Source organism: Babylonia areolata, chromosome 3 (genome assembly GCF_041734735.1).
Source record: "Babylonia areolata isolate BAREFJ2019XMU chromosome 3, ASM4173473v1, whole genome shotgun sequence".
Taxonomy (NCBI): domain Eukaryota; kingdom Metazoa; phylum Mollusca; class Gastropoda; order Neogastropoda; family Buccinidae; genus Babylonia; species Babylonia areolata.
In genome coordinates, this window is record NC_134878.1 from 64,732,235 (window position 1) to 64,759,140 (window position 26,906).

Here is a 26,906-nt window from a genome sequence, read left to right on the forward strand (position 1 = left end):
GTGTCTCAAGACATTCAACACAGTGCATGGCAACTGTTTAATAAGCTAAAGCTGATCTGTTTCAACAAACAAGAAGAGCAATTTCTTCACTGGTTCCTTACATGATACTCTCCATGTGTACTCACAAAGAAAAGATATCATGAAAATTAGTATTTCAAAATCATGTCCAGACTTAATTTCACTAAAAAGATACTTTTCTTGGATATCACACACACACACAGGATTTTCAGACTGTTCATTTCAAGAACTGCTTATTCATTACTCTTCCAATCTTCTTTACACACACGCACACACACACCCCCCATCCCAACACCTTGCCTGTTTGCTTGCTTAGTTCCATAAAAATGTCAGTGCAGTAAATCTCACAATCTTTGCGATGCAAAGTTTGTATCAATATCATGAACACCTGCCCTCTTTCATTAACAATTGCCCTTTAGGTCTAACCTCTTTCTCTTCTACTTTCAATGCCTTTTAACAAACACACAATCTGCAGAACAATCATAATGGTTCACTCCAAAGGAACTACCTCTATCAGTGTTAGCAAACCACAGCACATCCACATGTTGAGGGTATAAAAAAAAAAAAAAAAAAAGAACCAGACACTTACATGATGATCAACCTGAGGTCCAAAGGCAAAGTTGTTCACGAATATCACACTGCCGGGAAACAAAAACGTCAGGATGGAGTTATGATGTGATGGTCATCACCAGATGTATGTAGTTTTCTTTTCAAGTGAGTGCTTGTTCAGGTGTGTGTGTGTGTGTGTGTGTGTCTGTGTGTATGTGTGTGTTTGTGCAAGTGTCTCTCTATGTGTGTGTGTGTGTGACTCACTGTTTTTTTGTTTTTTGTTTTTTTGGTGTGTGTGTGTGTGTGTGTGTGTGTGTGTGTGTGTGTGTGTGTGTGTGTATGTGTATGTGTGTGTGTATAATATTATATGTGTCAAGAGCATACAATGCCTGGTGGCTTCCATAAATGTAACTTATATGCATAACTAAAAAAGGGAGAGTGAAAGGAAGGGATGTGAGAGAGAGGTCAGGAAGAGAGAAAGAGAGGAGAGAGAGAGAGAGAGAGAGAGAGAGGTGAAGGGGAGTGGGGGGTGAGGAGGGAAGAAAAAGGAGCCTGGAGGGAGGGACACTGAGCAGGAGAGAAGAGAGAAGTCAGAGTGAGGGAAGACCAGAGAAAACAAGAGAGAGAGGGAGAGAGAGAGAGAGAGAGAGAGAGAGAGAGAGAGAGAGAGAGAGAGAGAGAGAGAAACTTGTGAAAAGATATTTAACAATTTTGTGACAGGCAATTACTCTCAAAAGAGAAAAATTAATCACGCAACGTGTTGAAGAAAAAATGAAGAACTTTCTTCAAACATGGCTGTTTTCTAATTCTTTTTTTCTTTTCCTTTTTTTATGGAGGACTCTTGTTAATTTCCAAATCTATCAAAACGAAATCTCAATGCACACTTACGTTGCGCTTTCTATTCTGTCTCGTATATTGTCCACCAGAAAATCCCCTTTCTCCAACTGAAAACAGAAGAGCAACGGGCAATCAGTGTCACAGGTTTTAGGACACCCAGTCAAAGCTCTGAAAATCTGGAAGCAATGGTTCTTCTTCCTGGTTATTTTTACCCTGTGAATTTGTCACACATACAAGCCACCACCAAAATCTTTGTGTGTGGTGGTGGTGACACACATTCTGACGATCAATGATTTAGAGGTTGCGACAAATAAAAAGGTAAACATTCTAATAATAAATAAGTGGACATACCCAAATGCATGAAAAAAAAAAAGTAACCAACAGGAGGAGTTTGTATTATACTCCATGTTTGGTGTTTACATATACTTACCATGTCAAACTGATGCAAACTAGGCCTATGGTTTGCTCTGTTTGGCCAAATTTCGCGCGGCTAACAGTGAAAAGACGCCCCCCTCAACAAAAATTTATACAATTCCAAGCATAAACATGGCTAAATAAAACAAATAAATGAAATTGTCTTATATTATCTGAAAACAATAATCACATCATAAAAAAGTACAGATACAGCATCTCCTCAGCAAATCCTTCTAGCGATGTGTAATGGAATGTTCAAAAAATGTTGTAACACACATAGACCCAATTAAGATTTGTTTGAAAACATGCAGATGATCTGAATACATGACCAAGGATAAATATGGCAGAAAAAAACAACAACTGTTAGTTCAGCATAGAATTTCCAAACTACATACCAAGTACTGGCCATGGCTTTTGCCAAAGAAGGACATCCATTTCTTGAACTGGATATCCATATCCTGTAAAATAAATAATCTCCAGTTAAATACAATCAATCTGAAACACATGATGCTTCACTTAAATACAACCAATCATTTTGTCCATCAACACCAGAAGCCATTCATATTTTTACTGTCCATTCAGGCTTCAGCAATGAATTGGTAAGCCCTTGAGACAGAGCGAGCAAGCGAGAGAAAAGACCAAGAAAAAGAGATGAAGAGAAAGAGAGAGGGAGAGGTATCAAACTCTCACCACAGCATATTTGGCAGGCCACTCCGCTTTCTCAATGCCGTAGCAGAATTTGCAGCGTGTGGCTGCTGCCACCTGTAGAACCACCTGTCCCACACCTGAAACCACCAAACATGCCCACCACATGGCACTGTTTTACAGAAAAAAATAGTTATTGGCATAATTGTTGGTTCTAGTTGGTTTTATCGTCTCTCTCTTTGATTTTTCTTTTATACTCCTTTGAAGATTGGACATGTCATGTACATACATACGGTTATTAGAGACATTAAAGACACATCCACAGAATACAACAGTATCTATTATTGTTATATCTTATGATATTACGGAAACACGCATCTTCCGAGCCATGTATTTCACAAGTGATATGCATTTTAAAAAACAACAACAAAAAACCCCATAAAAAACAAACCAACCAACAACACCAAGAAAAGGGCAGAAAGATATTCGAGAGAGAGGGAGAGAGAGGGAGAGAAAGTTTGGGCAAAAATGCTAGCTGGGTCAGAGCCACACAAAAGCATTCCAGAGAGACTGACCACTGCCCAGGTCAATGAAGTAGTCGTCTTCCCCCATCTTGATGGTGTTGATAATCTGCTCCACTAACTCAAAGGACGTTTCTCCATACACCTGCAACCAGCCACACACAGGTTATGGCACACTGCTTATCACACGACACATACAACTCCGTCCTCGACTGTGTACTGGTCAAGTCAAGACAACTTCATTAACATGTGGCCATGTGTCTAACAATTCAATTATAAAATAAATAGAAAACTTAAGAGACATGTGCATGTTTTTAGTATTCAAAGAGATCACATAAACAATTTACATTAAAAAAACCAAAAAAACAATTAACAGAAAAAAACAAAAAAAAACGCAGTAGCTCTGCAGATTTCCCACATTGTAACAGGGTATGATTATATTCACTGGCAGATAAATCAATGAACACAGATTCTAACTCCCAAAACTGTGTCCTTTAAAAACCATTCATATATTCAAGTTGTAATATTATCAATACCATCATCACTTTACAGGGGAAAAAAAAAAATCATCAAATATTTTCAACATCTATTCTGTTTCAAACAGAAACCACAGGGTAAAAACAACCCAAACAAGTTATGGCTTTATGGAGGAAAAAGGAATTCTTTACCCCCTAAAATCAGTGTTTAATTTAACATACTTGCAGGATATCAAACTCCTGCTTGAGTCTGCATCAGTGGTTACAAAAACAAACAAAAAAGAAAAAAGAAAGAAAGAAAAAAAAAAGCGTAAAAAGTTAAGACGGGGCTTGCAGGTAGGAGGGAGGGGGTGAGAAAAAAAAAGGCAATGTCATCTCCTGACCTCTGGGGAGAAGGGCTCGTAGTGGTTCAGCTGCTCTGGGTCCCTGACAGCGTAGTTGTAGCACTGCTGGACAATGTGACGAACCAGCTTCATCTGGGGACGCTCCTTGGGCTTCTGGTGCCACAGGTTGTCCTTCAGCTGCTCCCGCGCACAAACAGCACACACACGTCACTCTGCTCTTAGCCTCTCTTTTCTTTGGCAATATGATTACTATTACTTATATATTATCTAGTACATTTCTATAGTGCTTTACAAACACAAAATCATTTACACAACAGACTGCCTACCTGGGTAGAGCCGAATAACGGCTGCCTTTAAGAACTCACCATTTGTCTCCTGTGTCATTTAGTCAGGCTTCAAACACATCTATTTTAATGTAAAAAACCATGTGGCACCCACATGCCTTTGTGTAGTACTTTCAATTGATACTCTTTCCACATGTTTACGCTAAGACACTGATTCATGAGTGATGATAATTCCTTGGAGAAAACAAAAACTCCCAAACTCTTTCTCCTGACTTGGTCTGAAAGTATGGAACAAACTGCCCTACAACAACTGAACACAAGATCACTCTGGCCTTCACTTTTATTCTCTCATTTTATCATCAAAGCACAGACACTACAGCCAGCACCACATGGCTGTCCTGGTCCTATTCTCTCAGGTACTGTTAGTTGGATAAAGCCATAAACCACAGACACTACAGCCAGCACCACATGGCTGTCCTGGTCTTACTCTCTCAGGTACTGTTAGTTGGATAAAGCCATAAACCACAGACACTACAGCCAGCACCACATGGCTGTCCTGGTCTTACTCTCTCATGTACTGTTAGTTGGATAAAGCCATAAACCACAGACACTACAGCCAGCACCACATGGCTGTCCTGGTCCTATTCTCTCAGGTACTGTTAGTTGGATAAAGCCATAAACCACAGACACTACAGCCAGCACCACATGGCTGTCCTGGTCCTATTCTGTCATGTACTGTTAGTTGGATAAAGCCATAAACCACAGACACTACAGCCAGCACCACATGGCTGTCCTGGTCCTATTCTCTCAGGTACTGTTAGTTGGATAAAGCCATAAACCACAGACACTACAGCCAGCACCACATGGCTGTCCTGGTCCTATTCTCTCAGGTACTGTTAGTTGGATAAAGCCATAAACCACAGACACTACAGCCAGCACCACATGGCTGTCCTGGTCTTATTCTCTCAGGTACTGTTAGTTGGATAAAGCCATAAACCACAGACACTACAGCCAGCACCACATGGCTGTCCTGGTCCTATTCTCTCAGGTACTGTTAGTTGGATAAAGCCATAAACCACAGACACTACAGCCAGCACCACATGGCTGTCCTGGTCCTATTCTGTCAGGTACTGTTAGTTGGATAAAGCCATAAACCACAGACACTACAGCCAGCACCACATGGCTGTCCTGGTCCTATTCTGTCAGGTACTGTTAGTTGGATAAAGCCATAAACCACAGACACTACAGCCAGCACCACATGGCTGTCCTGGTCTTACTCTCTCAGGTACTGTTAGTTGGATAAAGCCATAAACCACAGACACTACAGCCAGCACCACATGGCTGTCCTGGTCCTATTCTCTCATGTACTGTTAGTTGGATAAAGCCATAAACCACAGACACTACAGCCAGCACCACATGGCTGTCCTGGTCTTACTCTCTCAGGTACTGTTAGTTGGATAAAGCCATAAACCACAGACACTACAGCCAGCACCACATGGCTGTCCTGGTCCTATTCTCTCATGTACTGTTAGTTGGATAAAGCCATAAACCACAGACACTACAGCCAGCACCACATGGCTGTCCTGGTCCTATTCTCTCAGGTACTGTTAGTTGGATAAAGCCATAAACCACAGACACTACAGCCAGCACCACATGGCTGTCCTGGTCCTATTCTCTCAGGTACTGTTAGTTGGATAAAGCCATAAACCACAGACACTACAGCCAGCACCACATGGCTGTCCTGGTCTTATTCTCTCAGGTACTGTTAGTTGGATAAAGCCATAAACCACAGACACTACAGCCAGCACCACATGGCTGTCCTGGTCCTATTCTCTCAGGTACTGTTAGTTGGATAAAGCCATAAACCACAGACACTACAGCCAGCACCACATGGCTGTCCTGGTCCTATTCTCTCAGGTACTGTTAGTTGGATAAAGCCATAAACCACAGACACTACAGCCAGCACCACATGGCTGTCCTGGTCCTATTCTCTCAGGTACTGTTAGTTGGATAAAGCCATAAACCACAGACACTACAGCCAGCACCACATGGCTGTCCTGGTCTTACTCTCTCAGGTACTGTTAGTTGGATAAAGCCATAAACCACAGACACTACAGCCAGCACCACATGGCTGTCCTGGTCTTACTCTCTCAGGTACTGTTAGTTGGATAAAGCCATAAACCACAGACACTACAGCCAGCACCACATGGCTGTCCTGGTCTTACTCTCTCAGGTACTGTTAGTTGGATAAAGCCATAAACCACAGACACTACAGCCAGCACCACATGGCTGTTCTGGTCCTATTCTCTCAGGTACTGTTAGTTGGATAAAGCCATAAACCACAGACACTACAGCCAGCACCACATGGCTGTCCTGGTCCTATTCTCTCAGGTACTGTTAGTTGGATAAAGCCATAAACCACAGACACTACAGCCAGCACCACATGGCTGTCCTGGTCCTATTCTCTCAGGTACTGTTAGTTGGATAAAGCCATAAACCACAGACACTACAGCCAGCACCACATGGCTGTCCTGGTCCTATTCTCTCAGGTACTGTTAGTTGGATAAAGCCATAAACCACAGACACTACAGCCAGCACCACATGGCTGTCCTGGTCCTATTCTCTCAGGTACTGTTAGTTGGATAAAGCCATAAACCACAGACACTACAGCCAGCACCACATGGCTGTCCTGGTCCTATTCTCTCAGGTACTGTTAGTTGGATAAAGCCATAAACCACAGACACTACAGCCAGCACCACATGGCTGTCCTGGTCCTATTCTCTCAGGTACTGTTAGTTGGATAAAGCCATAAACCACAGACACTACAGCCAGCACCACATGGCTGTCCTGGTCCTATTCTGTCAGGTACTGTTAGTTGGATAAAGCCATAAACCACAGACACTACAGCCAGCACCACATGGCTGTCCTGGTCCTATTCTCTCATGTACTGTTAGTTGGATAAAGCCATAAACCACAGACACTACAGCCAGCACCACATGGCTGTCCTGGTCCTATTCTCTCATGTACTGTTAGTTGGATAAAGCCATAAACCACAGACACTACAGCCAGCACCACATGGCTGTCCTGGTCCTATTCTCTCATGTACTGTTAGTTGGATAAAGCCATAAACCACAGACACTACAGCCAGCACCACATGGCTGTCCTGGTCCTATTCTCTCAGGTACTGTTAGTTGGATAAAGCCATAAACCACAGACACTACAGCCAGCACCACATGGCTGTCCTGGTCCTATTCTGTCAGGTACTGTTAGTTGGATAAAGCCATAAACCACAGACACTACAGCCAGCACCACATGGCTGTCCTGGTCTTACTCTCTCAGGTACTGTTAGTTGGATAAAGCCATAAACCACAGACACTACAGCCAGCACCACATGGCTGTCCTGGTCCTATTCTCTCATGTACTGTTAGTTGGATAAAGCCATAAACCACAGACACTACAGCCAGCACCACATGGCTGTCCTGGTCCTATTCTCTCAGGTACTGTTAGTTGGATAAAGCCATAAACCACAGACACTACAGCCAGCACCACATGGCTGTCCTGGTCTTATTCTCTCAGGTACTGTTAGTTGGATAAAGCCATAAACCACAGACACTACAGCCAGCACCACATGGCTGTCCTGGTCCTATTCTCTCAGGTACTGTTAGTTGGATAAAGCCATAAACTGTCCTTCAGCTGCACACAAACAGCATTTGTCACACATGCACTCCAGCCTCACACAGTCATTATTCTATTCCTCATTTTCCATGCCTCTGTTTCTCTCTTCCCCATGATAAATCCCACTGCCACCAACCCCTTCTCCAAACCAAAATAAACAATAAGTTTGATTCAAAAATGGATGCTAAAATACAACATGAAAACAATGCTACATTGTCCCTAAAAAACCCAAACCAGTATTCTTTATTTCTCCATCTTTCTTCCTCCTTATTTATGAATCTATTTATTTCCATAATGTGACCAGACATCAACCCTATAAGGGGAGACAACTACTCAGTACAGACTGGCTCCTGGTCAAAGCAATGGGTTGTCTTTTCTCCATCAGTGAGCTTGCCCTTCAAGGCTTTCTGCCAGCCAAAACTATTCTTTCCACTGGTTCGTATTTGCTCAGAAAAACAAATAACTTACACACAATAACACAGGCCTCCTTCAATTACAGAAAACCTCAACCCAAATCCCCTGTTAAAAAAAAAAAACAAAAAAAAAAACTGCAAGCACAACCTACAGAGAGCAGCAGTTTGCAGTCACGTTTTTATAACAGAGATCTGCAATAGATATAACTCAACATTATTATACATTATATAACATATCTCTGGAGAAAAACTAGACACATATGAAAACAAAACAAACACACACACACACACACAAAGAAAGATAAAATTAACAAGCAACTGCAACACCAAAGGACAGCAACACAAAACAACAATGGAAAAAAACCAATGACTAAAACCTGACTTCTGGCATCCGTACCTGTCGGAAACTGTCCACAGCCTTGTTATACCGCTCACATACTTTCTTGATACTCTCAAAGCTGAAAAAGAAACCAAAAAGACAATCAATTAGTATCCAATGTCAATCAGCCGACAAGGACGCCTGAAAGACTATGACAATACTGGCTGACAAGACATGCACTTTGATACCCTAGACTGCACATCATCTTTACTCAAGCTGATCATCAAAAACTTGTCCTCCCCACAAATATAGGTAACACAGAGATCCATGAACTTGTCAAGCCATACACTTCACCAAAGGGATGTGCATGCACTGGCACCTGTACAAGAATGTATGTGTGTTAATCTGGGAGGGAAACCGAGTGCGCACTACTGATATATGACAATGTGTGACATGACTGGCAACCTCCAGTTGTAGAAACTTATCATGTTCAGTTAATCTGTGACTGGACAGAAGCAGACATACCAGACTCAGATACACATTTACATAGAACATATGAAATATTCCAAATGTAAAATTCTGCTCATGCTGAAAGTATTATAGATTTTCAAAAATTAAACATTTGCACTGATGGGATCTACGTTCAATAAAGGATGTCTTCATAAAAAGACTCACTACTGCACAGACTCCCTGACACCTTCGTGGCTTCAGCTGTCTGCAAAACCAAATGCCACAACAACGAAACTTGTCAACTCCTCCCTATCAATCAGGCAGATTGTCTGCATGATGAAAGGAAGGACTCTGGTTCATTCCAGGTGCAATCAATTATTCACCTCTCCTCGAACAGATGTGCTTGTGTGCAGAGTCTGCCACACCTAAAAGAGAGAGAGAGAGAGAGTGAGAGAGAGAGAGCAAGCACACACAAGCCTGTGCAGAGAAAGTGAAAGTGTGAGCAAGACAGGGTAGAGCAAGTGGGCAGCTTTTTCTTTTTTTCCTTTGTTAATGTAAATCTCCTCAGTCATGTGAATGCAAACCTTTGATGCATAACACAGCCCGAGTTACACCCCAAAGCATAAGCAAAACCTAAATTATCACTGCAAGTTTGAAGATGTGTAACATTTTCCAAAATGATAACGAAAGGTTCGAAGCTGATACAGCCTTGATGCTACCATTTTTCTATTTTACCTTTTTCGAAGTACTTACTTTGAAAAGTGCGCATGTTTGACTTGCTGTGTGTTTGCAATAAAATACACAGGTGTGTGTGCTCTTCAGTGTAATATGACTAAGACTGATGCGTTCTACTTTATTCTTTCTTTCCTCATTATCCATACCGCAAATAAGAGAACGGTGTCAGTATATAAAATGCAGCAAACAATACAAATAACTCTCTTGCTGGGGTACCGCCAGCTTCTGTCACAGAAGGTGACACTGATGAAGACAATAATGACCATCAATCATCATTATCCTCAGTATAATATATTATCAGGACTCACCACTTGGTATCATAGTCCTGCAGTATGCGGTGTTCCACTATCTCTTTCAGCTCTTGGTGTTCCTCGCATGCCATTCTGCACAATACAAAACATACTGTTGGTCACCTAACTCAATTAGCAAAGGAGACTTTTTTTCTTTCAAAGACAAAGTACATAAATATTCATGTTGATATGCTCAGTATTTCACAACACAAGAGAACTGTTAATTCCATGAAAACACAATATATATCTAATCAGGCCTTTTCTTCCATATAACTTTGCAAATAACATCAACAAATGAAAATGTTTAAAAAAAAGAAAGAAAAAAGATCATTATCTCACTGGAACTGAACCTGGGTCCCTCACTTCCCTGTTGGATGTTTTATTCACCAACCCACTGCTCCACTATGGCATGTGTGTGTGTGTGTGTGTGTGTGTGTGTGTGTGTGTGTGTGTGTGTGTGTGTGTGTGTGTGTGTGTGTGTGTGTCCCCATGTCTGTGTGTCCACACATGCATAAATACGACTAAAAATAGTAAAATGAAAGATTCTAGTTACTGTTTTTCCAACCACAGATAGATCAATTTCATGTTTCCTGTTGCCTTATTTAGGCAGAAACGACATCACACCACACCAATTTTGAGGAAGTGCTCGAAAGCAAAACTGACATAACTGCCCACACATAACTTCCCAGAAAACCCCCTCTCATGGAATTCCCTGGAGCAGGTTTCTTCCTGCTGATAACCTGATTGCTTGTTGTCAATATGCAGTCACACGTCAATGAGCAGGAAGAAGCAGTTTGCAGTAACAGAGAAAGTGCTTTTAGTATAATAGAAGTGACATTGACTTGCTTCTCTGCTGAGTGGCCACACTATCTCACCATTTCAGCACAATGTTTGTGGTCACAGCTGCTGCCCATTTTCGTTAGATAAGTGTGAGGAATACTGTACTATGAACAGTAGTTAGGTAAGTGTGAGGGATACTGTACTATTTACTGTTCATTCATTGGCAGTAATAGACAACATGCTTATCATTTGCATGGAGTCACATGTAATTCATCAATCACGTTCATGCCAATTCAATGATGAACAATTTACACCCGCAAGTTCTAAAAATCTACACAGTATGTTCAGAAGCATTCTTGGACAGCTGCACTGACTGCATGTGCATGTACGTACGTGTGTATATATATATATGTGTGTGTGTGTGTGTGTGTGTGTGTGTGTGTGTGCATGCGTGCGTGCATGTCAATCTGTGTGTGTGTGTGTGTGTGTGTGTGTGTGTGTGTGTGTGTGTGTGTGTACCTGTGCAAGTGTGTCTGTGTGTGTGTGTGTGTGTGTGTGTGTAAATGTGTATAATAATAAATAATAATTATGGACATTTGTTGAGCACTTTCCTCCCTTAATGAGAGCTCAAAGCGCTTCACAATAAACAAACACACACACGCGCGCATGCGCAAAAACTCACAAAAGAAAGAAGACGACGAAAAATAATGATTTAGGGCACAATAATATAAAACAGATTCAGCGACTACACATATTACATAATCACACACACACACAACGAAAGAGAGAGAGAGAGAGTTTGCATGGCTTATAACTGAAAAGGTATGGAAGGTCTATGGATAGGCGTTTTCAAAAAGATGTGTTTTCAGACCAGTTTTGAAAGATTGAAGTGAAGGAGAGTGGTAAAGATTGTGAGGTAAACTGTTCCAGACATATGGAGCTGAATAAGAAAAGGAAGAATCACCGAAGGATGGGGTTTTAACACGGGGAGCAAGTAGCCGCCGTGAATCAGAAGATGATCTGAGTTGTCGACGGGGTGTGTAGGTTTGAATCAATTCTCTCAGATACTGAGGAGCAGCACCCAAAATGGAGTTGAAGGAAGAACTGCAACTCTGTACTGAATGCGGGCAGAAATTGGTAACCAGTGGAGAGAATGCAGACGATGAGTGATACTGTCAGTCTTTTTGGTTCTAAAGATTAATCTTGCTCCTGTGTTTTGAACTTTCATGTGTTTCATGTGTATGTATGTGTGTGTGTGTGCATACATGAGTGATGTTTCCACAATCAGCACTGATCATCAGCAGATGGGGTGGAGAGATAGGGAAGAGGAGGAGGGAAGGGGATGTTCAGCACATGCATGCAATGTGGACCAACAGCCCCCCCCCCCCTCCCCAACACACACACCAACTGCCAGTTCATATGGGGAAACAGCTGCAGTTTCATGCACCAGGAAAAACTAACAATAAACATACAATACATCCTGCTGTATTGATCATGTGGGGGCTTTTTTTTTTTTTTTTTTTTATCTTTGCTGTTGTTTTTTTTCAGAAAATTGGGAAACTCAGAAAAACACACATACATGTACACTCTCACATAACTGGTTTATGAGAATTTGTAAGATTTTGCTATGTGAGGCAATTCCCCCCCCCCCCCCCCTCTCCATGTCAAATTAGTGGGAGTTTGTTTTGTTTTTTAAAAACCAAATTCAACAAAGCAACTAGAAAGAACAAAAAGTAAAAAGTGAAAGTTCTGTTTCAGGAAGCATTTCACTTTCAACTGTTCTAGTGTCCATCAAATATGACCATGCAGAAGTGCTTCTTCTTCTTCTTCTGCGTTCGTGGGCTGCAACTCCCACGTTCACTCGTATGCACATTGAGTGGGCTTTTACGTGTATGACCGTTTTTACCCCACCATGTAGGCAGCCATACTCCGCTTTCGGGGATAGAAGTGCTTCAACTTTAGGTGTATTGTGACAGAATGAACCTGATTATGTGCAACTGCAAGTATATTTGTGACAAAAATGGTGGCAATGTTGTACATTCTACACGTCATGTGTAATAACATGTTTGTGAAATCCATCTCTTCTGCACATGTGCATGTGCATGCATGCATGTCTGTGAGAGTGTATACACCTGCATGTATCGTCTATAAGTTAAATCAAGACAATGAAAAAAAACACACTGCACAACTGAAAGCAAAGCTCTCTCAGAAAACAAATGCCGCACTGATTGTTTCATCGTAATTTCAAACGGTAATTCCAGTTCTCATCACTGAGAGCTAACTTCAGCAAAGCATGGTTTGGTGTCATACCAAACATAGTGGATCTCACCAGTGTCATTTGATCATCTTTCTATCAATTATGCTGGGATCTAGTGGGAATGACTCTAGTCCCTCTACACTACACAATTCAGTTTAAATTCAATATTGGGTGTACACATTTTTTCACACAAACATTGCTCCCTCCTTCGCCCGCTCTCTTTAGTCTGTGAAAGTGCCAACATAAATATGAACTGCTCATTTTACTGAAATCATCAAAACATTTTTAAATAGGCTTTTTGTTTATTCAATAATCAATTTCATAATCCATGCCACACTAGTAACAAGGAAATTCAATCAATGAGGCAGTTACCGAGGGTAAAAACTGGCCAACATATTACAGATGCAGAAAATCACTCCAGTTCTCAAAAGAGTTCCTCATTAACATGAAGAACGTCAGTGTCATGCATGTCAGCCGGTACACCAACCACAGATTAGCTACATACTTTGTTGTTTCACAAAACTAATGACCACCTTATAAGGAAAGAAAACAAACGACACAGCAAATAACACTGGACGAAACTCGGAGACTTCCTCAAGACTGCTGTTTGCGTTAAACAGGCAATCCTATTTTTGCACACGGCACAGAAATTTCCCAGGCTGCTTGTGGCTTGGGTGAATCCCCTTCCTTTCGTCAATGACGCTTTCTGACGTTCTGGGGAAATTCTCCTAATACTTTTTTCTCCTTCCTCAGTTCCCGGCAGTTTTAGACCTTTTAATAAGAATGGAGTACTGTAATTTGTGTATAACTGATCTGAACCGACAAAAACTGCAAGCTGTTTAAAGTACCTGGAAGGCTGGCAGTGTTTCAAATGTTCTAACAGCTACATTCTATTTCTGAAACAGTGTGTGGGAAAGCCTTGCCAAGTGTTACTACTTTCATCACTGAAAAAAGCATCCTAAGCATACATGCTTAGAAAATTGAACAGCTTAAAATTTAAAAAAAAAAATCTCATGTGCTTATTGTTACACAATACGTTAGTATGTATGATGGTCAGTTGTGTCCCAACTATGACTTGCCTAGCTGGTAAAACACCTAACAGAAAAACAGGCACACATCAGAACCAGCATCAGCATAGTTCAGTTGAGTGCCAGGTTTCCATTCTGCAGTTCTGACTTTCACTCTCTGACATCAGAAAAAAAGGCATTCTCACTGCCATGTAATGGCTGCATCAGTTTCTTGTTATGCAATACTGTTGAGCCTCCTTCTCTGGGAATGGGATGGTTATTTTTGAGACATCACCTCAGGTGGGTGTCACAGTCAGCAGTAAACCTAAATGTAACGAGAGAGAGAGAGAGAGAGAGAGAGAGAGAGAGAGCATCATGATCTGCTTTTAAACTCAAAGGCAAGTTCCATGAACTGTAAACATCGAATGTGTCAGTTTTGGGGTTTTTTTTTTAGTTTTGTTTCTCAAGTGTGCGTCACTGCATTCAGAAAAATCCATATAGGCTACACCACATCTGCTGGGCAGATATCTGACTGACAGCATAACCCAATGCACTTTGTCAGGCATTTAGCGCATTTGTGTGCCTAGAACGGACTTCTGTTTTCTTTTTTTATTTCTAGTTTTGAAGTATTTTGCCAGAGGACAACACTCTCGTTGCCATGGGTTCTGCACATAGTACCTCAATTTATCCTTTCATTTGAAGGACAAGCTGCTCAGATGGATTTTCCAGTCTAAATCGGGAGAAACGCCCAGAGCAAGATTCAAACCCACACCCTCACCGACTGTGTAATGGCAGATGAGCATCAACCATTCTGCCACCTCAGTGAAGGTAGGCAATGATAAACAAAACACAGACTGAAGTATTTTGTGCATAGGCATGCATGTGTCAGCACACACTCCATGCCTATGTATATAAACACCCCTTCAACAACATTCACTTACTGACGGATGACCCCCTGCCAGAGTTAAAAATCTATTTCAATCGGCTTAGCTCTCCTCCCGCCCACTCCCAACCTTCCTCTTCAAGGAACAAACTTGGCTGATTGGCTTCAATGTGACTAGGCCAAAAACGGTCAATGTTCGGCTGACTGAACTGTGGGCTGAGCAAGGCTGAGACTGGGAGTGCAGCACAAAGCGATGGAAAGGAGCATCTGAACACACACACACACACACATGCCTTTTCTTTGTTTGGGGGGAACCTTCAGTTTTGTTAACATTTAAAAAGGTTAAAACTAATAAATGAATTATTTCAGGTAATACTGTCAGTAGGTTTTGTTTGGTTGCATATGATACACACACACAAACATATGTATGTATATATACATACATATATATACATACATATATACATACATACATACATACATATATATATATATATATATATATACACATACATATTTTAGTAACCTTAGATTAGTTGATTTATCACAATATCTCCACTGAAAAAAAGTGTGAATTTTGGACTTTTGATAACTGGTATATACAGCTGTTCTGAAATGCTGATTGTGTGCATTCGTACAATCAAAGAAAGCACTTTTTTTGCAGGGGTGGGAAAAAAAAGGGGGGGAGAAAGAGTGTAAAAAGTGGTGAGGGGGAGAAGTGCACCGACAATGGTGTGCACCTGAGGAGCCATCGACCACAACAGTAAGACGTACTTCACCACCTACTACTGTCACACACAGAGGCAGGGCTGCATTGTATCGTTTTATTGATTGACAGATGTGTGGGGAAGAATGGTTTGGTCTGGAGAGAGGTGGGGAGGGAGGGGTGAAGGAGTGGGAGAGAGAGAGTGACAGAGAGAGAGAGAGACAGAGCAACAGAGACAGAAAGGAAGAGAGACAGACCGACAGACAGAGATACTGTGTGAAAAAGGAGAGCAAGACAAGTGATGCTCCAGATGCCAATGATATCATTGTTCCACACACACACACACATCATGACTCCAAATCCCAACAACAAAATCTATCCAGGTTACATGAATTCATGACCCAACAGTCTGGTTTCTAAACCCACCCACCAACCACCCACAGATACTGATAGCATTTTTTACCAGCCTCCCCCATGCCCCTCTCCCAACGTTTCCCCAGCACCACTCCTCCCCCTCCCCCCTGTCTACATTCACATCATGGGCATCCTTCCAACTGGCTCACCTCCCTGCCTTACAGTAAGATCAATACCGCCACATCCAGATCCTCGGCCATACCCGCTGGCTGCTTCCACAGAAGCGCACGTGTACTGACAGGGGGTGAAGAAAAAACGCTTGCGCAGACAAACCCAGCCGCTGGGCTGTGGTATGGGTTGGTGGAGGGGGGGTAGATAAGAGGGAGGTAAAGTACGTACGTAGCAGATCAATACACAAGTCTGGAAGGGGAGTGGGGAAAGCGGGGAGGAGGGGGCCAGCAGCGGGTCAGCAGACGACCAGCAGACAGGTCGTCGTCGCCTGCTGTCAGTCTGTCTGTCTCCCAGTGTCTGGGGGTTTGCTGGGCGGCCAGCCCTTCGTCCGCCAAAAAAGTCGGTCACTTCCTTATTTTACCTCCCTTCTATGATCCACCCCCCGGGGGGGGGGGGGGGAACACAAAGGATGAACAAAGGCCATGGTTACACACAATTTTATTTCATACCATTAGAAAACAAGTATAATTTAACTGTGTTCCTTCAAGCAATGGGATAGGGAGGGGTGAGGGGTGAGGGGGCAGTTTACGACAATCAAAATTATGTGGACATGTGATTGCTTCATCAAGTTCAGGTGAAAAAACAAAGGAAAAAGATATAAATATCATAAAATTATAAATACACAATACCACACAGGCACACACAAACAACACAACAAAACCCACACACCATCTATAAATAAGTGCTAAATGGAAATGCAAAACGCAGAAGAAAAGCTCTGTTGCTCAATCTGTGTACGTGCGTAGGGTTGAACGTAAGGGTGTGTGTGTGCGTGTGTGTGTGTGTGAGAGTTTATTGTCCATCTTTTAACTCCTGCAAAGAAATGTCACGCAAATAAAGTGGGTGGTACAAATGTGACAAAATAACTATTTGTCTCTGAATTTGGTTTCTTTGTCCAGTCTTCTTTTATTGCAACAGCTCTTTCTACTGGTGTGGATCATGTATTTCTTCTTGCCAAATTTATCATGCTGCTGCTGCTACTGCTACAGCTGCTGTGTGTGTGTGTGTGTGTGTGTGTGTGTGTGTGTGTGTGTGTGTGTGTGTGTGAGAGAGAGAGAGAGAGAGAGAGAGAGAGAGAGAGAGAGAGAGAGATAGAAGAGAACAGAAAGAGTGAGAGGACTTGGAGGAGTGGTGGGGGTGATGAGCGGACACATTAAAATTGCAATCTCAGCATTTAAAAAGCTAAAATTCACCCAGCAGGGAGACAGTTCTACAATGTACCAACCCACCATAGAAAACAAAACACATCCTTATTCATTATTTCAATTTGTATTGGACCCATTATCTTCCTGGTAACTCTGAAGTGGGGACAGATTTGTTTTGTTCTGAAAAATGAAGGCACATAACTCAATGGCAACCGGTCTATACAAAGAACAGCAGCAGAAGAACAATGAATCTGCCACATGATTCAGTCACCTCAGTGACCTGGCAAAAGGGTGACACAGTAACATTTTCCCCCGGAAACTCAAGAAACATTTATCTAAATAGGCCATTGGAAACAAAAGGCTGGAGACACATGGCATCTCACATGTCTGAAGCTGAAGTCTTGTTTTACAAGGTGTTCAAGTTGTTCACAAGCCAGTCTCATGAATGGAAAGAGGCTGGTTTTTTTTTTCTTCAATTCTAACAGAACCTACCGACATTTACACAGGTTGACTGTTCAATGAACAAGCCACAGTGAAAACGATGGAAGTCACATAAATTCATGAAAAACTCCAGACAATGGGTGAGCACAGCACCACAATGCGTAAGTGATGGTGGGCGGGTCTCCATGGGAACATACATGTACACAGTATAAAGTCTGCTGGGGAACAAACATGTATGCAGTATAATGCCAGTCTTCTGACCGACAATGTTGCTGGCACATTGACTGATAATACGAAACATAATGCCAGTCTTCTAATTGACAAGAGGTGGGGGCGTGTTGAGTCATTTCCTGACTGGTTCAGAGCACAAGTCTCTTCCCATGTAAACACACTGCTTCATCATGACACCATTATATTCATTACAATTTTAAACTGAGGGTCATTCAAACAATCTCAGGCCAAAATTATGAGTATAATTTTTATGAAATCTGGGAGTCACCAGCAAAACTCAAAAGAAAAAGGTTTTATATCATGAATTATGTTCTAGAAAAAAAACAACAACAAAAAACAAGTGCATCAGTCTGACCCCTGTTTCTTAATTGAAGTCAAACAAAACATACTGAAAAATAAGTTTATATTTCATTTACCCCAGCTGTGCTTTATGAGGAAGAATGTAGAATAATACACCTGATAATGATATCTGTGACACACTCATTCAGTCTGATAGCATAAGGACGGCTGCTACTGGTGTTAAAGTATAATCTGTGACGCACCATCTCAGGTTGAGTGACCGACTACAGCTTCCTTTCCATCAGAGCTGTGTGGTCATTTATGCACAGACTCGGCGACAAAGACTGAAAGAGGAGTTTCAGAACCACCCTCCAAATGCCATCTAGTTCCCCAGGCCACCCCATTCCATCCCAACAAAATGTAGCATGCCAAAAAGTGCATGTACAATCTACCACAACTATTTGTGAAATCAATAGTTTTTTAACTTGAGCTTTAAAATCCCTGCATAAGCAGGAAGAAGGACAAGAAAAAGCCCATGAAGAGAGATGATTTCTTAACTGCATGTCAAATGCACACAGAAGCATGCTATTCAGACACAGTCTCCGCACAGATAGAGTGGGTGAGTGAGCATGTGTGTGTGAAAGAGAGAGTGAGTGTGTGTATGTGTGTAAGAGAGAGAGAGAGTGTGTGTATGTAAGAGAGAGAGGGGAAAGAGAGGGGAGAGAGTGTGTAACCATGCATGTGGATACTAAAGATGACACTGTAGTCATGAGTGTATATGTGAGTTTAGTGTGCAGGGCAGCAGAGACAAGGTAATGGAAGCGCAGCAGAGCAAACCATGAAAGAACAGAATTTCTTTACTTTTTGTTTATGAATAAGAAAAAAAAAATCAATCTCAAAAGATCAAATAAAATACCCCATGAACAAGAACAACTGTGTGATGTTTTTCACATCTATTTTTGTCCAGAATTATTAACTACCAAGATCTTTGCTACTGGGGGGGGAAACAAAGGGCTTTTTTCAAGGAACATTATTCACCACCATACCACACCAACTTTTAATTGCCTGCAGAATAGTCAACCTTTTAACATGCATACCCACTGCATTTGGAATGCTTGAAATGAGGGGCGGGGAGTCTTGTAGTCGTTCCAAGAACGAGCATAATTTTCAAAAACATGTATAATTTTCAAACTTAAAGCACTGATACTGTGATAATGAAACAAGACTCAAGACTATTTTATCAACAAGAAACAGCTCCATGAATCATGACAGTTCATGACTAAACATCCGCAGCAGTGACAACACTTCCTGCAACCATGCTGCCCAGGGGAAATCCTCTTGGCACACTAAAATGAACGTAAGCCATTCTCTGATTGGCTGATGTCCAAGACAGTGTCTGTGTGCCCCCAGTGGTTGACTCAGAAGGCGTCATATGTTCCCCGCACGTGCGTCATGAATGTCTGATCTAAAAATAGACGGGGGTACCGTGGGCAAAAAATATATGCCCTGCGTGTTTAGTCCTCTATAGGTATGTAATTGTAAAGAGTGATCATGGTACCTAAGGTTTCCAATAAATGAATACATTATTACTATATTAGCCACAGACAATCTTTTACAACAAAGAAGTACTATATTATCATTGTCATTATTTTTATTATTAAAAAAAAAAAAACAACTGTACAAAGCACACACATAAAAGTTTATACTGCAAAAGTTGTCATGCTACTGGAAAAAACAATGGAAACTTAAATAGCATTGAATGGAAGTAATGGATGCAATACTTTGCGTAATCACTAGTATCAGTTATCAGTATCCAGCTGAAAGAGATCCAGAGAACACTCTTATCCATACGTTTCACAGTGCACAAAAAGCATACAGACAGACAGACAAAAAAACATGGCAACCAGTATGAGTAAGAAATTTCATATCCACAAAAACGTCCAAACTGAAAATGATAAAACTAAATCAACTCCTCCCCCTTACTCTGGTCTGGAAAAATTATGAAACAATCAGTCAACCACTGCTTGCTGTTTAAAGCCAACTGACCACAAAAATCATAATTATCTGGGCAGTCAAACAGATTAAAAACAACTTCTGTAGAACAAGCAAACAGCTAGTTATTATAGCCTATACATTACATTGCAATAACATGTCACCAATTTCTAAATCCAGTAAGTCTGCATTTTCCTGCAGCACATCCAGTTATCTAATAACCCCACCAGCCAACAGCCAGACAAAATAAAAACCACAATTTACCCCCAAGAAGGTCAATGTATGAATGTGGATCAAATATCTGTTAACCAAGATAGCTGGCCTGCATTACAGTGCATACTCTGGTATCACTTGTCTCAACCCCTGCATCCTACTGTGCGACAGACTGATAACAGTAAACCTCTTACTGTGTCAAGGTATGAGTATGTCACTGTCAGTGTGTCAAAGAACCTGTAAACCCAGATAACAAAACATTCAGCCGTGGTTTTTATCCATTTTATTTCTTTTTTTTTTTTCTTTTTTTTTAACTCAACCCATGCACATCTATTTTCAGTGGCAGTACCAAGCTCCACCTGCAATACCAACCCACAACAAAGAACCTACAACTGTGTCAGCCCATCTGTGCATGCACTGACCCTTTTGTATCATATACATGATATAGGGCCTGAGGAGGGCTGTCTTGGAGGTTGAGCTGCCAGTGTCCCAGTTTACCAACCTTCTATGAGGTCATGGCATCCAGCCCTCCCTCCCTCCCCACCCCTTCACCTCCACCCCTGGCATCTCAGCAAAAAAACAGACTGCAGTGAATCTGGGTCTGGCTGTCTGCCCGGTCTGAGGCAGATCTATTTTTAACTGTCCCCATTCTCCACACCCATTGATCGGCCGATCGCCTTCAGGCCACAACTGGCATGTCAATAGACTGCTACTTGTTACATAACGGAACCTTCTACATAAGTTTTCAAAACCTCTATTGGTGGCTCTGTTTGTGTCACTTGTCAGATTTGAGACGTTCGTTCTCTGAAGTGTTGGGCTGAGCAATTGACAAGCACAGCTGGTGGTTTTCTTGTTGTGCAGTCAACTGTGTGTGGATGTGTGTGCATGTATACATGTGCATACATGCAAATGAATGTGTGTGCATATGCAAGTGCCAATGTGTGAAGAGGATGAACGGGAAATGGAAAAAAATATATACAATATTGATGATCCTGTACTCAATTTTGGTATACTATTTCAGAAAAATCTAAAAGTAACAAGACATTCAACTATTTTTTTTTTTTTTTTTTTAAAGAATAATAAAACAACAAACAACCCCCCCCACCCCCCACCAAACAACAACAACAAAACCGGGAATCTGGTAAAATCGCATTTTATTAATCAGCAACTGAATGAAATGGAGGTAAATCTTTTGTTTGAACTAATTTAAGACCCTCTTCTGAAACAAACCACCATCGCCAACCCAAGAAAGACACAAGAGCTGAATGCATTGTCTGACCATCCCAAGATTCATGTCTGTTGCATTTCTCTGACCTCCCAGGTACTTTTCCCATCCTGTCTCTACACATAGCTCGTTGGCCCTCCCACCTCAATAAACAACACATCGTACCAGGGTTTAAAAACAAAAACAAACCCCAAACAAAAACAAAACAACAAACAATACTGTACTTGAAACCACGCCTACTATAAATGTGTGCAAACGAAAAGCTGCACTTCCAGCACACACATGCTGATCCCCCCACTATCAAACCATGGGGTTGTGTGGCAATGACGTGAGGGAGGGAGATGTAGGGGAGAGGGAGTACTGAAGGTGGGAGGAAAGAGGGAGGAGGGGAGAAATGGTGGGAGGAGAAGAGAAGGGGAGGGTATACTGAACTGATATGTGATAGGCAGATATAGTGGGAGGAAAGTGAGGGAGGGAAAGATAGGAGGGGTGGGTGAGACAACAATGAGAAGAAGTTAACAAAGAAACAAGAGAATTCTGAAATAAAAATATCAACTAAACTGCATTAAAGATTAGGAAGAAGAAGAAGAGAGAGAGAGAGAGAGAGAGAGAGAGAGAGAGAGAGAGAGAGAGAGAGAGAGAGAGAGAGAGAGAGAGAGAGAGAGAGAGAGAGAGAGAGAGAGAGAGAGAGAGAACACAGAGATACTGAGAACATTCATAACTGAGCACTCTAAGAAAATACATGCATCTTACGTTAAAATCAAATTCCACTTTGTATGTCATTTTACAGAGTACAAATACATTTCCGAGATTATTTTCTGGTTCCATCTATTCTACACCAGTATGTGGCATGGGGAAAACAATCACCAGACACTCGACAGTTCATGTGTGTGCACACAATGCAAGCACTGGAGTACCTGGTAGTGGTATCACAAAAATCAATAACATACGTCACACACACACACACACACATGCACACACACACACAACAGACACAGAGATTGAGGCTCTGAACAAAGGCATGCTAAATACGTCAGAGCTTACTGCAGTTCACACCCTACACCCTTTCTCTCTCAGTTTCACTTCTTTCTGTTGAACAGAATCAAAATAATTCCCAACCTTCCCCATGTGTATCAACTCATCACAAACCTTTCTGTCTGTGAAGATCCCCTACTGTATGAATTATTATAATTTATTCTTTTGGCAACACAGAATGAGCTCTGTCCACGTTCACTGGAAGAGCAAACATGCAGAGGGATCAAACCTATCAACTGTCACACATATGACGCAACTGAGCGTATTGATTTCCACTTTTGTAGTATGACGCAACAGACTGCCGCCAACATCAGCGTAACAGAGGCCTTGGCAAGCTAAAACTGGAACAGAACAGCATCAAAATTTGCTGACAGGGGCGATTATATGAAGGTCCTCTGTCTGTGTTAGGTGTGTGATTATTCTTAGCTGACAAAAGTATATTTATGGAATATTATCCTTCAAAATAACCAAATATTCTTCAGTTGTTCAGTGCAATATGTAGGAGTATCAGAATTTTACTGATCCTTCAGTGATCCTTGGAAGCAAACTCAAATACAAAAACAGCATAATGGTAGGTCAGTGTGGCAGTATGCCACAGACGTTCACTGTTTTTGCTCAGCCTGTCCTCTCCTATTCCCTATTTTAGTTGTTACACAGCCAGGTATGGTGTGCACTTCCAATGGTATCATAATTGTAATACCTATACTCTTTAAAAAATTCTTCTTCAACCCTACAAAACCATTACCATTTTCCAAAAGAAAATGTTTTCACATTCATCCTATGAGTGTATGACTGAACAAGTGTCATTCTTTTACCTAAGTCAGTTTGAAAACCCGCAGCAGGGCTAAGTTATTTTATCAAAGTCTGTTCATTCTTTGTAATGTTATACTGAAAAGAATCACAAAAGCAAACACCTTCTTCCCATTGGTTTATTGCCTATTCACCTGAAGGTAATGGGCGCATACACACAAAACAATTGTATAAAAGTAAAACCATTACCAGGGGACATAACTATTGTATTTGGCATACATCAGGTATCAAATTATATCTCCTGAAAAGTGAAATGCAATCAGATACAACCTTCATGGTTTTATAACATAGATTCTGGATTCTGGATTTGTACAGAACTGACTGAATTCTAAACAAAGCCTCAAAATACTCTAGTGGGATCACCAGATAAAGCCTGACCAACAGCATGTGGCAATTCCATTTCAAGGACACCCCTCAAAATGACACCTTTTCTCCTGTCCAAATCCGGTTTTCTTAATATTTCACAAAGCTCAAATTTTATCAACAAAATTTATGTGTGTTGTGAAATTTGAAAAGAGTCACAAAATGAAACAGGAACATGGACTTGAAAGAAATCTACACAATACAGCAAATGTGTAAAGCATAAAAACCAAGAACTTGACTTCCATCACACATGTGTAACCAACTGCATTAGCAAAGTCTGTCTGGTATGGCACACTGCTCAACAAAACATCAGAGTGCAGAAGATGAGGGTTCCTGACTGAAGTGACTCTAGCAGAACAACAGATGTCAACCTGGACATTTTTTTGGGTAAGTTGTGAATTTAGTTCTGAACTCTAATTACCAACAACAACAAAGAAAAACAAAACAAAAAACACCAACAATAAAAAAATTGTTTTGGTGACTACTTAGTTTATTTGTGACAAATCTGGGTCAAACTAAATATGAATTTTGAAATAATGATGAAATGTTTCCTGGCATTAATGTATTTCACAATAACCCAATAAGCTAAGATTTTAATTAATCCAACTTCCAACAATCCAATACACCAGAATAATCTGGTCTCCCCCTTTTTCCTGCCTTGCAATGTAAACACCCACTCACGCCCCCACCCACGCATCACTTATCTGTCTCCCACAACATCAGAATGCACAGCAAACAGTTTTCTTTTACTTCCAAGTCCGAATTCATCAAAAATAGAAATCTTCAATTTTGTACCTAATGTGCCTAAAATTAACTGCCCAATCTATAATAAATCAAAAGCCTACAGTTACACTATTCATGTTCTGTGTAGTCTACACAAATATTGAAAATAAAAACTAAAATGCATCACTGCATCAAAGGAAAGCATGGGGAAAAGCACCAAGAGAAAGATTCGGGAAGATTAAAAGCAATAAACTGCTTTGTGATCAGAGCAAAGGATTTCTGTCTTTAGGATTTGCAAGGTTACAGGTGCTAATCCAGGAATTGAGGAAGTGTTCATCAGGTTAAACTAAAGATTTTTTAATTTTTTTCTTTCCAATTTTCTGCTTGAAAATATATAATTAGCTGATTAAGTACCAAAACATAATTTCAATCAAAAACAAAGTATAGCAAAGTATGTTCTACATAATTTTATCAAAAATGATATGGTACCGATAATGATGGTAGCGTCATTGTTAGTTTAGCTCTGTCACTCTTGGGTATGCTACAGGAAACTGCACTGCATCAGTGTTATGTTACTCATTAGAACTTCAACTTAGTGAGATACGTCAGCAAGCAGCCTGCTGTCAATGATCTGTTTCCTACGTCAACACTGACGATGGTGGATGCGGTTTAACAAAAAGTGCTATGCTTCGCATCACTGTCTTTCAACATCACTGTGTCAATACCATAAACCGGAAGAACTGATTGATTCCGTCGGAGTGCCTGTGCCAGTGAACCCCATGACCTCTGAAGATGAAATCGAAGGTATATCAATGCATGATGGTATTCTCGTGAGACCTGTCCACCCCAGAAAAAAAGGATCTCCGTTCCTTTACTTATCTTCTGTAGCCAGTAAAGAACATGTTTTCTTTATTTCCATGCATTGGGATAAAAGAACAGTGCTTCTTATAAACTGCAACTGAAACTGTTCAAATTCAAAGCACAAATATGCAGAAGACAAGTCTCAAAGTGACGTGTCATTAATTGTTTTCTATGTACTCGTGGAAAGTCCTTATCATCATTTTCACTTTTGATTAAGTTGACAATGATACATCTGGAAGTAGAACTAAAATATGAATGTGTTAATTTCTTATCACACTAACTGACTAATGTATCATGTACCACAGAGCTGTTGTCCATTATTTATGAACATGCATCGTTCAACTGTACTACTTCGTCATATTTATTTTTGGATCACCTCTTGTTACCATAAAACTAAAAGCAGACACAACATACTCCTGTTGACTTGAACAAAACTGTGCAAGTGACACTTCATGAAATAGTGAACTTGCCATGTACATTTTCAAAATTTCCAGTGTCATCACATAATAAACAACTGACAAAAGAAAAAGACCACCAGCATCTGTTTTTAACAAAGAATCAAACTGACAAAGAACAGAATAGATATATATGTTTAAAATGCTTTAACTTTGAAAGTTGTATCCAGTAGAACACTGAAGGAAAAAAAATTTTTTTTTTGCTCTGCACTACTGGCACAGTCAACAGATCTGAGCCAATGAAACACTGACAGAACATGTCAAGTGAGTTGTGTGTGTGTGTGTGTGTGTGTGTGTGTGTGTGTGTGTGTGTGTGTGTGTGTGTGTGTGTGTGTGTGTTTGTGTGTGTGTGTGTGTGTGTGTGTTGTGTGTGTGTGTGTGTGTGTGTGTGTGTGTGTGTGTGTTGTGTGTGTGTGTGTGTGTGCACTGAATCATAAACTGATAACTTCTGCGTTTGTAGGCTGCAACCCCCATGTTCACTCTTAAGTACACGAGTGGGCTTTTACGTGTATGACCATTTTTACCCCACCATGTAGGCAGCCATACTGTTTTTTGGGGGTGTGCATGCTGGGTATGTTCTTGTTTCCATAACCCACCCAATACTGACATGGATTACAGGATCTTTAATGTGCCTATTTGATCTGCTTGCATATAGACATGAAGGGGGTTCAGGCACTAGCAGGTCTGCACATAAAAAAAATCATGTTGTCCTGGGAGATCATAAAAATCTCCACCCTTTACCCACCAGGTGCCATTACCAAGATTTGAACCCGGGACTCTCAGACCGAAAGTCCAATGTTTTAACCATTTGGCTATTGCGCCTGTCACAAAGAGTACAAATATTAACTCTACAGTCTCTACTATACTTAAATACTGATATTACGCACTTCTACACTGAATGCTAGTTTGTATACATGTCCAGTCTTGACTTGTTTTCCTTATCAC

The 26,906-nt window shown here is 41.0% G+C and overlaps 1 protein-coding gene across 4 annotated transcripts in view; it reads right to left on the reverse strand.

Moving 5' to 3' along the window:
• The window catches only part of LOC143280205 (uncharacterized), an 81,951-nt gene that overhangs the window by 50,134 nt on the left and 4,911 nt on the right, over positions 1-26,906 (reverse strand). For all 4 annotated transcript variants that reach the window (XM_076584825.1, XM_076584827.1, XM_076584826.1 and 1 more), the window contains exons 3-10: positions 9,989-10,063; positions 8,574-8,634; positions 3,844-3,981; positions 3,039-3,129; positions 2,509-2,603; positions 2,214-2,276; positions 1,456-1,511; positions 608-656 (exon numbers count right to left, since the gene is read on the reverse strand). In XM_076584825.1, the coding sequence (XP_076440940.1) occupies positions 608-656; positions 1,456-1,511; positions 2,214-2,276; positions 2,509-2,603; positions 3,039-3,129; positions 3,844-3,981; positions 8,574-8,634; positions 9,989-10,063 (628 nt within the window). The remainder of the gene's footprint in view (positions 1-607; positions 657-1,455; positions 1,512-2,213; positions 2,277-2,508; positions 2,604-3,038; positions 3,130-3,843; positions 3,982-8,573; positions 8,635-9,988; positions 10,064-26,906) is intronic.